The following is a 14560-nucleotide window of genomic DNA, read 5'->3' as shown; positions in this document are numbered from 1 at the left end:
TATTAGTATGGGGTTAATTAAAGAAATCTGAAATAAGACTAAAACTCAGTTTTCATTAAATGAAGAAAAATAGGGCAAGAGATGCTGTGGCACATAATATATTTGGTACAGAGACTTGAATTATTAATCTGTCAAGCTCTCCAATGAATCCCAGGGAAACATTATAGCAATGTTCCTTAGGCATAAATGTTAATTGAGGCGACAGATGGGACGATATTACTGATTTTCGCTAATGTGCCCATTATTGTACTTTCCTGCAGAACTTAACAGAAAGCAGGATGTGCCTTGTCTGTTAATTATAATAGCACCGCAAAACATATTTACCCAATTATCCATAATAAAAGATTTTGAAGGCATTCTTCGTCTGGAATGTTAGAGGAGATGCTGAAATGAGCATGAAGGTTTCCTTACATGTTCACTTCAGATAAATTAACTGAGCAATTATAAAACTCTGTTAAAGGCCCTGCAGAAAGTGAATGCTATAAATATGATGGCTCTGTCATTAGCTTTGTGTTTGCAAATACATTCACAGTACGTTGACTAGAATATAAAAACTGAAGGACAGAGCTCCTAATTAGAAGCTGAAGGTTAATATAGAACTATAACAAGAGCTTGGAAAAGTTAAGCCCCATACAAACTGCCAAAATAAAGATGCTTCGGGTCACTTTGGAGGTATGCTGTTTAAATGTTGCATGCATCCTAAGAGTCCGGAAGCTGTGCCAAAGCTGTGCTCCAGTCCTTAGGACTGGCTCATGGCTTTGGTGTGGTTTCCAGACCAATAGTCTATTGGGTGTAGACAGATCTTGTAGCACCTTTGAGACTAACTAAGAAAGAAATTGGCAGCATGAGCTTTTGTAGACTTAGGTCTACTTCCTCAAATGCATTCAGTCCGAATTCATCTACTGAATATACTATTGAAACACACACAAATAAACAAACTCTCTCTCCTCTCTCTCTTTTTCTCCCTCATCACTCCCTATGCCTCCTTCTGTCTTTTTTGTTGTCTCTTTTCTTTGGTCTTTAAGATATTGTTTAAAGGGGGCTTATTAATTTACTGAAAAATATTTCACCTTTTCACCAAGTTTGCATAATTTAAAAAAACGCAGGGAGCCTAATTTAAAACACACTATCCAGATTGTTTAAAAATAAAAGAAACAGTGGATATGCTCCAGGAGTAATTCTTTTAGGTTGGCCTTCCCCATTTCCAATTTTGGGTCCCAAACCACCATTTGAAAATTTGGTGGCCAGCTCTCCTACTTTACAAATGATAGTCCAGAGGACTATCTGTACAATCCAGCAACTGTACAGTCCAAGTCCAGTTGAAAGCTTAAAAACAAACAAGGAATTGGAGAAAGAACATCAGGAGGTGAGAGTTTAGGGCCATCAGTAGTTAGCAGACTGAGTTAAATCAGATATTAATAGGAATGTGTATTTTCTCCATTAAGCTCATTTCTCTCTCACAGTAGGATTCTTTTCCTCTGAGGTATCAGTTTCAGCAAGGAGACTTGCAAATTAAGGGGCTATGCAAGCGCACACCATAGCCCTGATCTGGCCTTTTCAGGGTGCCCTGCAAAGGGTGTGATAGCTGCAGTCCCACAGCTTTACGGCACTGCTTCGGTGCTGCATCGTGACACTGTGCTCCATGTGGTGCGGTGCATGGCATCACACCAGCCTGAGGGTGGAACCAGGGCATGTGCATCATATGGATGCTATGTTCTGACTATGCCCCCAGGCCAGCTTTTCTTGCCAGTCTGCACAGCCACTTAGTCTAGCTTTGTTTTCCAATTACCAATTACAGTGGGCCCTTGGTATCTGCTGGAGTTTGGTTCCAGGCCCCCTGTGGATACCAAAATCCATGGATGTCCTATTATAATAGTGTAGTGAAATGGTGCCCCTTATATAAAATGGCAAAATGAAGGTTTGGTTTTTGAAATTTATACATTTTTTAAATATTTCCAAGCTGTGGATGGTTGAATCCAAGAGTAATGAATCCTTGGATATGGAGTGCTGGCTGTACAAACAGAAGCTCGTCAAATCACATGCATACACACCAACTATCATGATTTGACTGGGACAAACCTAATTAATCCTCTGCCATCCCATTTTTTCAGGTGCTTTTAATAAGTTCCAGTTTCTCCTTCTTTCTCCCATTTTCCCTCTTCATCCTCAGCTTAATTCAGTGGCTGAAAACTGAGTTCAAAGTGCAAAAGCACTCAATTGACTCAGCAGTGGGGAGTGAAGAATCTTGTCCTTCCCAGGAGGCTGAGGCAAAAGTAAACGTCTGCAGCCTCTCCTACCTTTTTGTTCTTCCTCATTAATACCTTTTGCCACTTTAATCACACTCTGAAGTTGCTTGGCTATACATGTCCAGTATTTAATCTGTGAATTGTTGTAGGTCATGCATATGCTATAAGAAACAGATGTTTCTAATGGCATTATTAGGACACCTGCCTGAGAACTCAAATAGTTGCTTTAAAACATTGCAGTGAGAATTTGAGGCAGACCAGATGTGTGGTATTAATTCATTCTTGCATTCCAGATTATGACCTTTCTAAACTTCGAGACTTCATTGATCAACAAGCGGATGCTTATGTGGACAAGGGCATCCTGGATAAAGAAGAGGCGGATGTGATCAAACGGATCTATGGCAGCCTGTGAAGAAGAGAAGAGGAAATGTCTCCTGAAACTGTAGGGGATTCTAGTCTAGTTCCACCCACATCTAGTTCTATGACCTACCACCTTCTTCCTCCCCTCCCCTGAAGAGATTATTAGAAGTATCCTGTCTGCATTGTACTGAATATTTTCAGGTTCCATTTTTTTGTTGTCGTTAACAATCCACAATGGCTGCATATTCATTCTTTCCTATACCTTAATCATCCCATCTAAGGCAGAATTTTGCTGCCTATTCTATAGTTAACAGGGTAAAATGCTGACACTATATTCCCTTTAGCCTGACTTCTGACATCATGCTGCTCTTCTAGAAAGGGCCACTGTTTCTAGATCTCTGCTTGGGGAAGGGGACAGCAGCCAACCTCTTAACATCATTCGAAGGCTTTTTAGGGATACTATACTGTAAATTTACAAAGGGCATTATTAAGGTCGAAGGAAAATAATCTTTCAACTCACTATTTGCAAGGAAATCTCATATTCAAGTTCCCATTTGTTGTGACCAATCTTTCATATCCAACTTGGTCCTGTTGGAACGCATCATTATAGTATATCACAATTTCCTTGCTATGTGTGCATTCTGTCTTGTGTCTCTGTCTGTTTGCCATTGAAGTAGTTGCTCTATGTTCAGCACTGCATCAGCTCTTACAGAGAGAAAGAACTGTATCATCACAGCATTGCTACAGTCAGGTACAGTAGCAATGTCACAGACTCACTTCATCGCTCTTGAATAAGTGCTATTTCTCCATGCATGTCTAAAGAATGGAATTCTTGATGTGAGTAGCGTAAGGACACATGTACATAACTGTTGATTTCTAAGGAAAAAGCAAAACTGTTTAAAAACAAACCATTTGAGGAGCTTAGAATTAGAGGTGTGCTTGGGACTTCGGCCTAAATCCAGCCGGTGGCCTCTAACTACAGGAATATAAAGGTTTTTAAAGAGTTCCTGGAGATCATCAATGATGAGACTGTATATACTTCCCTTACTGTAGAACAGCCACCAATGAAAAGACCCTGGTCCTAGCTTCCACATATCCAACAATTCCTTCCTACAGGGCCATGAGAGTAGATCTTAAACGTCAGACAGGTTCATACTGGTGCAAACAAGAAATAATCATACACTTGGCAAATGTGTGTGCTGTCTTGCTTAATGAGGAAAATGGCTTAAAGAGGACTCCTTTCTGATTTTATTTTGGAAATCCCTGTTTTGTTCCAATTCCCTGCTTTGCAATGGAAACCAACTGGGTTATCTTGGGTAAGTCTCACGCTCAGCCCCGAAAAAACCCATAATAGCTTTGATCAAGGATTGATCAATGACTTGAAGGCACACAACATTTTGTTTATCCCTGATATAATCAGACTCCAGCTCCCCAGGTCAGTTAATTTTAATCCAGTATAAAATTGGAAAGAACAGAACCAAAATCTAGGACCTTTCAATCAGTCTCAAGTTTCACACATCCAGCTCAGCATTAAAATGCTGAAGCAACAGATGATGCCCTGCTGCATGAAAGCCCTGATGGATGCCATTGCCAACTCTTGCTAGCTTTTTGAAAACTGAAATCCATCTGTCTGCATTTTGCTTTTTCCACTAGGATTTTCCTGTAATTGTCAAAAGGTGAAATGGTATTTTTTTAAAAATTTGATTTGCTGTACGAGTTCAAAGCAACCATTCCCCTTTTCCACTGGACAATTTTTCTTTCCCCCATCAAATTTATTTCATACCACCTTGAGGTGTACACAGTCCCTACAAATAGTGTACACATAAAATAGTAAGCAAACTATTTAATCAATATAAATAAAATTAAATAAACAAATGGTCTTAATGTTTCAAAATCAATCAATAAACAAGAAAGAAAGGATGCCCACAGTTTACACTGCAACTGGCAAAATGGAGAGCAGCACTATTCTTTTCAATTAAATGCAGGTTGCATTTTTATAACTGGTGGGACATATATGCACATCTTTTCTTAGTAGAAGAAAAATTGTGGCATTTTAAGACTTTCTGGAATTCTCTTTCATGACTCTTGATGTACGGTATGAATCACAGAAGTAGAACTCCTTCAAATATACCCTTTTCAGTGGAACATACCTACTCAAAGTACAGCGGTCCCAACATACAATAGTCTCAATAATCCAAAGATTAGATTCATAATCTTTGGAGAAGGATGGTTGATAGTAAAAAAATCCAAAAGTATCAGCATATTCTCCAATTGTGTTGATTCGGCAGAAATAGTCCTGATAAAGCCTGTCGTCCCAACTTTTCAGTTGCTTTTAAAAAGTCTGTTTTTCTTACCTCCTCCACTTTCACCCCTTTGTCCTCATCTTACTTCAATTGCAAAAGTAGTTTGCGGTAATCTACCTCAGCAGTGGAGCAAGGAGAGGAGGGGAAGAATCATGTTCTTTCTAGTGGTTTCAAGAAAAAGCAGACTCCGGCAGTTTCTTCTAGCTTGTATGTTCGTCATCATAAATGACGTTTGCCATCTGTGAAATGCTGGAGAGTATGAATAGCAGGTTAACACCTTCATTAGTGGTAACTAGAAGTGTTACCCAAGAACCTTACTCATTCAAATTAATGAACATGATTCCAAGTTTATCAATTCTTAATCAGACTGGATTACTATGTGAACAAATGGACCCAAACAGACAGGCCAAAATAAAGCTGCTTCAGGTCACTTTTGGAGGTGTGCTGTTTAAATGACACATGCATCTTAAGGGGCCAGAAGATGCACCAAAGCTACACTCCAGTCTTTAGGACTGGAGCGTGGCATTGGTGTGGCTTCTGGCCTCTTAGGACACATGTATCATTTAAATAGCATACCTCCAAAGAGACCCGAAGCAGCTTTATTTTGGCCTGTCTGTTCAGGCCCAATAAGACGAGTGAGTAAAAATGGTACTACAGGGCAAGATTCTGAGCAATATGTTGGAAATTGTAGAGCAATACTCCGGAAATTAACTCTTTATTAAAAAACAAACAAAGGTGCTGCACAGAGTTAACTAGGTTAAGTTGGCTAAATTAGGTTAGTTGGGGCAAATTGACATCTTAGCCTTCCCTAAAGACTCCTGAGATACAGGCACCACTGTTGCTTTTCCTTTGAAACTGTTTTATAAGCCATTGTAGTTATCCTCCAGAACCAGTTCCCTGGGGAAGCTGAAGGGAAGAAAAGTGTACTATTTATCCTAGCATATCTATTAAATTAGGCTTTTTGGAAACTTAATGCAATTGACATTTCTGGTCCACAGTGTCTTTTTGATAGCCAGGTAATGTTGCATGGCAAATAATACTGGTTCCTTTTCCTCTGCTTTGTTCTGTAAATGTTTCCAAGTACTGGCTCAATTATCATGTTATGTTGCTTCCCATGCAACCCTTTGGGGGTAACATTAGATGACAAAGCAAAGAAGAGGCAGGCTCATCCATCACTCTGCACAGCAGAAGGACTATGGCTTTAACTTAAATAAAGGCCAAAATGAGTGATCTCAGCTACTGCAGTTAGCACTAGAGATGCCCAATACAAGAGTTGATCTGATGCTGTGGATTGGATGATTTTTGCTGCATTTAGTGGCAGCGGGCAGACTGAATGTATCAATATTTCCTCCATCAAAGTAATACTGTACAGGGGTAGGCAACATATCTCCCCTCCATCTCAGCTCCCTGGATGCCTACTGCCAAACGTTTTTGCAAGTGCTGCAAAAAAGCCTCACCACCCAATAATTCATCCAGGAAGGATGGCACATAGGAAATGCATCCTTTATTTCTGTGCAGAATCATCCTCCCAGCAGCTGTTGGGAGAATAATTCTTCTAGGAAAAAAGGCATTTGCAAAGAACAGGCAGGATTTTGACAGCATTTAAAAAGAATAGGTAGGATATTCTCTGCTCCAAAGAACAGGACCCGGAACAATGGGTGCAAGCTACAGGAAAAGAGATTCCACCTCCACATTAGGAAGAACTTCCTGACAGTTAGAGCTGTCCGACAGTGGAACAAACTCCCTCAGAGTGTAGTGAAGTCTCCTTCCTTGGAGGTCTTTAAACAGAGGCTGGATGGCCATCTTTCAGGGATGCTTTTATTGAGAGTTCCTGCATGGCAGAATGGGGTTGGACTGGATGGCCCTTGTGGTCTCTAGGATTTTATGATTCTAGCAGCAACTGCAATTTCAGAGACATTAGTTGGAATATAGCCCCCCAATCCTAGGCGGTTGCCAAGTCATTTCCTAATGTTACAGGAAAAAATATCTTGCACATCTCTAATTCTAAACCCACTCAATTCCTTCCTTCATCTCCTCCCTACCTTCTTTCAATTGTTAATATCTTTTAGAGATGATTTTGAAGCCTTTACACTATTTAAAAGGATTGCTGGGAAGAAAATGTAACAATTACAAAGTATACTACATTCACAATACACTTTTCTAATAGAATCCTGTTTCTGATACTGTACTTTATTAAATGCTTTGCTACAAGATACAGTAATTGATATTTTGTTTGTTCGTTTTCATGCATTGCTTCTTTAAGCACGATAGAAATCTCTTTACAATTTGGAAAAAACAATCTTGGTGATTCAAAACAGTTGCTTTCAGTAAGGTTGAATCAACTGTCACTAAGAAACACAAAACGTATGGAGCCCAGAAGGACTGGCTTCCTTGGACTGGATGGCCCTTGTGGTCTCTTCCAGCTCTATGATTCTGTGATTCTATTATTCTATGACTGACAAAATCTTCTTGCAGTCTGTACATGGGGGTGGGGGGGACTATTTTTGAGATGTGTAAATTCAAAGGCTTTCATAGCCAGCATCCATAGTTTTTGTGAGGTTTCAGGCTATGTGGCCATTTTTTGGGAAGACTTTATTCCTGACATTTCGCCAGCATTTGTGGCTGGCATCTTCAGAGAATGCTGGCATGCTGGCGAAACGTCAGGAATAAACTTTTCTAGAACATGGCCACATAGCCCGAAAAACCCACAAAAAACTATATATTTGAGATAGGGTTATCTGGTACTTTGAGAATTAGGACCATTGTGTTGTCAAACTGCACAATGTGGAGAGATGCAAGGGCATGACAAGTGCAAAACAGTTCTACCGGAAACTTCCCTTTTAGAAGTGAAGAAAAGTTGACAGCAAATCTATGGGGACAGCTTAAAGCAATCCATATCATGGATGCTTCAGTCCATGTAGCAGTAGCCGTCAATGGGGTTGAATTTTAAAAGAAGAGAGAATAACTCAAAGATTATTTTTTAAAACTTTGCAGAAAAAGCCCCAACACACATTTTCACAAAAAGACCATGAATGCTTGCCTTTCTGTGCTAGAATTATACCACTACTTGATAAAACATGGGGAAAAATGTATTTTATTGGAGTCTCTGTGCTGTTATGGCAAGCAAGTCATGCAGTTGTGAAGGTCTCATTGTGAGTGGTTGAAACTCATGTGACACTGATCAAACACCTTCATGGATGCCATTGTGGATGACAGAAACTCATGCTGCATTGGCCAAAGCCAACTGTCAGTACTAACCAGATAGAAAGTGGGAATTATATTACCTGTGGGCTGCACGCAGGGGGGGGGGGTGTCCATTTGTTCAGCATGGCCCTTGGAACTCCCACATAAAACACCCACCTACCCACTCTGTATGGGTTTTTTAATGTTTGAAGGGTTCAGGAAATCAGTGGGAGTGCCAAGGGCTGAAGTGGGATGCTTTAAAATGTTTTTCAGAGTGCCCTCATCATGAAACAGCAAATAACCCACTCAGAATAGTCCACAAAAGTGACATGACATCACTTCTGGCCATTACCAAATGGAAGCTCTAATGGTGCACTTGAACAATCTGGAGTGGCTGAAAATTGGTTGGTTCAGACCTCTGGGATCTGGAGCTTGTCCATTCCTAAAATAGACCCATTCTAGCTGGGACTAACAGTTGGATTTAACTCTAAGTCTTTGGCACTAAATTCCAGTTTTTCCAAACCAAAATAAAATTTCCCTTCTTGGGTGAGAGCAACAACAGCTCTTCATCTACCCAGTTTTTGTTCATTTCTGAAGCAAAGGGTATAGAATTACAGCAGCTGTACAAGAGCCATCATGGGGTATTAGTCTGAGCTTTTCATGACAACTCTGGAGAACAAGGTTAGAATCCCCACATGGAAATTAGTTTGAGCTTTGGGTGGATGACCTTGTACAAGTCACACACTCTCAGCTTTTGAAGAGAGTAATGGCAAATCTCTAAACAAATTGTACCAAGAAACCTCTTTAGGGATGTGAGAGGTCAGAAACAGCCTGAAGGCACACAACAGCAAGCTGTAAGAATGACATCAATACCAGGAAAGATTCTAGGCCAGATCATTAAACAAATGGTATGTAAGCATTTAGAAAGGAATGCCATAATCACTAAAAGTCAACAAGGGCTTCTCAAAAACAAGTAATGGCAGGCTAATCTTTTCTTCTGTTTTAATAAAATTACCAGCCTGGTAGATTAAGGGAATGCTGTTGATATATCTTATCTCAATTTCAAGGTCCCCCCTGATATCTTTGCAAACAAGCTAGTAAAATGTGGGCTAGACAACGTGACTGTTAGGTGGATTTTTTAACTGGTTTACTACTCAAACCCAAGGATGCTCAGCAATAGCTCCTCTTCATCCTGTAGAGAAGTGACCAGCTGGGTGCCACAATGAGCCTAGTGCTTTCAAAATCTTTATCAATGACTTGAATGATGGAATAGAGTGCATCTTCTTGGTCCTAATCTTAACATATACTAACATATAACCCAGCGTCATCAAGGGCTAGCCTGAAGATAGAGGCTCCTTCCTCCATAAATCATCTTTCGGCCTGTGAGGGAGAGAACAGGCTGGCCCAGCATCATCAGGGCTAGGCTGAAGAAGAAGAGCCTCCCTCCAGTCCATCTGCCTTGGTCCAGGCCTCAGAGGGAGAGAAGAATGCTGGGCCTGATCCGCTCCCTCACCATTCCCTTCTCCTTTTGTGTCGTGTCTTTTAGATTGTAAGCCTGAGGGCAGGGAACTGTCTATTATCCCCTCTGTTGTAAACCGCTGGGATTCCCAGTGATTGGGCGGTATATAAATAAAACCTATTATTATAAATCGTAACATAAAAAGGGCACAGAAGGAATTATGACTTCAGAACTTTTAATACATCCAAGTGAGACATAAAAGCATGTTTTAAAATGAACTTGCAAGGAGCCAGACATTCTTGTGCTTTCTATTGAGACAGGCAGCTCCACAAATATACGTCACTTTCATAAAGTGCATTTTATATTTATTACATGAAAGCTACATATTTTTGCAAAGAAGCCATTTTCAAATATAAGCCTTAACACCAAGAAAAATACATTATACTATGGAAATTTTAATAGAAAAAAAGTTATGTTTCCAAACCAAGTATTTTGTCTTACACACATTAAAACTCCAACATTTTTTCTCCAAAACTGTTGGCTAAAATTGGTTTGGGAACAGAAATGTCTTTATACACATACTTTATATACCTGTATACATACAAGTGCACACACACATACACACACTCAGTTCAGAGTCACATTTTTTTAGCTTTGACACACAGTTTGCATGACAAACCTATCTGCCTCAAGGCCCCGTGATACTGATTTTTATCATAAATATTTAATCCCTCTTATACATCATCTTATAATTATGTACAGCTTTTCCCTAAAGATCCTGCAACAAAATGGTCTCAGGAATGTATTGGCCTGAACCCAATTGTTAGTCCCAAGTAGAGAAGACCCAGTGAATCAATGGGAACTTTACAACAGATAACTTACATCCAGGGACTGATTCAGCGGGTGTACTTTAATTGGGAGCAGAGTATTGAATGCAGTTTCTATTTGCTATGTTTTCACAGCAGAAACATGAAGGCAGTTACTAGTTGTGGAACGCTCACTTCCTTTATTTGTGTATAGTAAAAGGACACTGACCTGCAGAAGGCAGAAGATCAAATAACTTTAGTGCAAGTATACTCAATGGAATCATTTATATCTGACTTGTAACAAGTACATCATAATAAAATCAATCCAAAAGATTTGCTTTTGAAACTTCAAATATTTAGTTCTTTAAGAACTGCTTTCGGTCTAGCTCTTCATAATCTTCTATTGCTGATAGGAAGAAGTTGCATAGGAATTTTCTTCATCACCCTCCCTGTGGAAAGAAAACACATTTATCATAAAGTACAAGGATGTCAAAACTTTACTGCACAGTAGTATACAGCTTGGGTCTAGAGACCAGTGGTGTCTATGCCCAGGGTGTCACTTGGAGCAAGGAGGCGAAGGGCACTTCCCCCATCTCACTGCATTGGTGTGTAGAATAGTGCAGTGGCAGTGAGGTGGGGGGCGTGCTTGGCCCTCTGAGCAGCCCGCCCCAGCCTTTCAAATCCCGCATGGCCATTGCCACATGGGACCCAGAAGGCAGCCACCAGCTCCCCCCGAAATGTACTACCACACTGGGTGACACCCCCATCAAGGGTATCACCCAGTGCAGTCCACACCGCCACACTTCCCCTAGTGACACCACTGGTCCAGACTATCTGAAGAACCATATCTCCCTCACAAACTTGAAAGAAGTCCAAGATCTTCAGGAGAAGGCTTTCTCTCAGTCCCACCACTATCACATGCTGAAGGGAGAGCCTTCTCAATAGCTGCTCCCAACCTCTGGAACTCCCTTCTGTGGGAGGCTAAGCTGAGCCCTCCCTGCTTTCCTTTCGCCAGCAGGCAAAGACCTTTTTATTCAAGCAGGTTTTTAATATATGATCTTTTTCAGTGAGACTTTTATACAGGGTGTGTGTTCTACTTGCATCTTTTAACTGCCCTCATGAACCTGGCTAAAACTTCCTTCAGCTTGGCTAGAGGCAAGGCATGATGGAACAGTAGTCAGAATCTGGAAGGCTGTAGTTTCCCCACCCCTGCTTTAGAGGACAACCATACTCCTAGAAATCTCCTGGAAGGATGATTTCCTCTAAAACTAGGTATGCATACTCACTGTACACCTTTTTTAAAAAGAAGAGACTGGTGTTTGAAGACTTTTAGCACTTCAGTTGGTGCAATACTGCCAAATTTCAGTTATATGTGGCTGGAAATGCAGCCCACAGCAGTATCTGGAAGAGGGCCAGTAAGTTGGCCCCAGTTCTGCCAAAGGGGGCTACTCCAATTTAAGGAGTCCCATTTTAGGCCCAAATCAACCTAGTATAGTTACAGCATACAGAGAATAAAAAAGGGAGTACAATAAAGTTACTTGTTAGCATGACATTTTGCATACCAACACGATGTAAGGAACTTCATCCTATTAAAGCAGGAATTACCATATTCAAGATGTCTGTTTCAGTAAGTATGTAGCAATTTAGTACTGTTCTGCCAAGCCTTTGCCATTTTCAATGGGATCAAAATAGACAGAAAATTGTTGAGCCAACATGTTTCTTCCTCTTGGAAGAAATGAAGGCTGATAATTATGTAAATAGGAAGCTTTATTCATTAACACAGGCAGTGAGCTATTCCAGGCAGGGAGAAAATGTACTCAGAATCAAAGTCAGTTACAATAAATGAATGATGGTATAAATAAATTTCCTGGTGACTACAACAATTAGCTAAGGATCTAAGAAATCATTGACCACTTTCAGATGTTAATATTTGTATCACCCTTCATTCAGTGATCCTTAATGAAGCTTTGCTTTGAACTTACAAATGCCTACTCTTTCTGTCTTATTTTTGACATGTTTATATCCATGAAAGCTCATGCAAAAATAAAAACCAATAAATCTTAAAGGTGCTGCTACATTCCTTTCCCCTTCCTTCCTCTTTTTCATACCACTGAGACATGTTTTCAAGCAGATCAGAAAAAAGGTGTACAGTAATCTTTCCTCTTTCTCCCATTTTTCAGTCCACCTCACCAGCCACAAATGGCTTGCTGTTATCTTATCTGCCACTCTTCATAGCACTTGCCCTCCCTTTCCTTCATTATTCTCTCCATGCTTCCTTTTTGAAGAGAAACTCTGACCTTGCCTCTACTTCTCTCCTCCAAGTACCTTACAATGCCCCTCATTACTTAGACCAGTGATTCCCAGACTCTGGCCTTCCAGGTGTTTTGGATTTCATCTCCCATAATCCCAGAACAAGATGTTTGAGGCTTTTGAAGCTGAAGTCCAAAGTACCTGGAGAGCCAAAGTTTGGGAATCACTGACTTAGACCAACATTCCTTAACTTGCCCATAATGGTAAAAGAGTTGGTTCAGAAACTGGCACAAACATAATACCTGTACTTTCGTCTCTAGCAGAATAGAACCAGGGCTGCAGAAGGAAGTTTTCACTGTGTGTGTATAAGTCACCTGTTGACTTTGGTCAACCACATAAATTTCATAGGGTTTTCTTAAGCAAGGAATACTCATACGTGATTTTGCCACTTCCTTCCTCTGAAATATAGTTCACAGTACCTGGCATTCACTTGTGGTTTCCCATACAAGTACTAACCAGCACTGACTCTGTTTAGCTTCCAAGATCAGATAGGATCTGGTAGCTTCAGGGTATTAATCACAAACTTACGACAGTAACAACAGTCTGTTCTCTAACAAAATAGAACCAGGGCTGCTGAATTAAGGCTCCATACAGACAGGCCAAAATAAAGCTGCTTTGGGTCACTTTGGAGCTATGCTCCAATCCTTAGGACTGATCATGGCTTTGGCGTGGCTTCCAGACTCTTAGTACACATGCATCATTTAAATAGCATACCTCCAAAGTGACCAGAAGCAGCTTTATTTTGGCTTGTCTGTATGGGACCTAAGTTTCTTAAATATATTGAGATGTTTCAAGCAAATAAAGTAATATTACCCTCTTGCCATCTTACAAAGTCATGTCTTATACTCTTGACAGGAAACTGATGGTGACAATACTGGAGCACAGCTTTAGGCACAAGCTTTATGATTTTCAACAGCTTATTGTACCACATGAATCACTGCTAACATTTTCACAAAATATGTATTACTAAGACAATGACTGGCAGATGAAAGACTATTTGAAGAACACATCAGACTACCTGGTGTTCTTGCATTATGAAAGTTAAATCGCAATAGCATGCATAGGTCTATTTCAAATACATCCAAATCAAGCAATTATGAAAATATGGTTCAGCAAGATTCTACAATCTTTGCTTGAAGTGCCTGATACTCCAAAAATTACTGTCTATTCAGCTTCCTGTTTATGTGTCTACATCAATGTGCACAAACTACGTTTACTTATAAATCACAACACTCCAAAGATTCAATAGTATAATCGGTGTATGTAAGCCTGGCTGATGAACACTGGGGCTCAGAGGGGAAAGTAGATGGACTTGCATAAGGGGCTGTTTAAACTGATGTAAACTAGAGGTCTAAATCAGATTATATTATTTAAGCTTTACACAGTGGCAAGGAACACAAATATATTCTGTACAATTTAGTGGCGTTTTGTGCATCATGCCATGGGGTAAAGACTCTGAGATCTTCTTCACAGCCAGTTAAAACCTTATTCACGATATCAGTAGGGTGTCTGCACTCACTCCTACCATTTTGTGCTTTTTCTAGGCTACTATATTGTGTCAGACACAGCCTATGTGTGTGGATGAAAGAAAAAGGTAGCAGACACCACAAATTACATCAACAAATTTGAAATCCTGATATCCTTCATTGTCCCATTAGAGCAAAAGGGATCTCATTAAAAGTACTATTTCAAACTAAGGCAAAGGTAAAGGTTTCCCCTTTGACAAGGTTGTCAAGTTGTGTCTGACTGTAGGGGGTGTCACTGAAGATGTCACTGAACATCTAAACCCACTCCAAGATTTCAAATTGTTCAAACTGTATAAATAGCGGAATACTATGTTACCTGCTATCTTCGGGTTTTAATTTCTGAGCTGCCTGCTTAGACAACTTAATC

The 14560-nt window shown here is 40.2% G+C and overlaps 2 protein-coding genes across 2 annotated transcripts in view; one reads left to right on the top strand and one right to left on the bottom strand.

Annotated features, from left to right (window-relative positions):
* Positions 1–5371, top strand: part of SCG3 (secretogranin III) — a 35321-nt gene extending 29950 nt beyond the window's left edge. Inside the window, exon 12 of the mRNA XM_042477496.1 lies at positions 2540–5371. Within this exon, the coding sequence (XP_042333430.1) occupies positions 2540–2658 (119 nt within the window). The 3' untranslated portion in view covers positions 2659–5371. The remainder of the gene's footprint in view (positions 1–2539) is intronic.
* A 4519-nt stretch (positions 5372–9890) lies between these two features.
* Positions 9891–14560, bottom strand: part of LYSMD2 (LysM domain containing 2) — a 10297-nt gene continuing 5627 nt past the window's right edge. The window contains 2 exon segments of the mRNA XM_042471033.1: positions 9891–10806; positions 14510–14560. The exon segment at positions 14510–14560 is cut by the window's right edge and continues 11 nt beyond it. Of these exon segments, the coding sequence (XP_042326967.1) occupies positions 10758–10806; positions 14510–14560 (100 nt within the window). The 3' untranslated portion in view covers positions 9891–10757.

Source organism: Sceloporus undulatus, chromosome 6, assembly GCF_019175285.1.
Source record: "Sceloporus undulatus isolate JIND9_A2432 ecotype Alabama chromosome 6, SceUnd_v1.1, whole genome shotgun sequence".
NCBI lineage: Eukaryota > Metazoa > Chordata > Lepidosauria > Squamata > Phrynosomatidae > Sceloporus > Sceloporus undulatus.
Note: the sequence above shows the minus strand (reverse complement) of the source record. Positions and strands in the feature narration are given on the sequence as shown.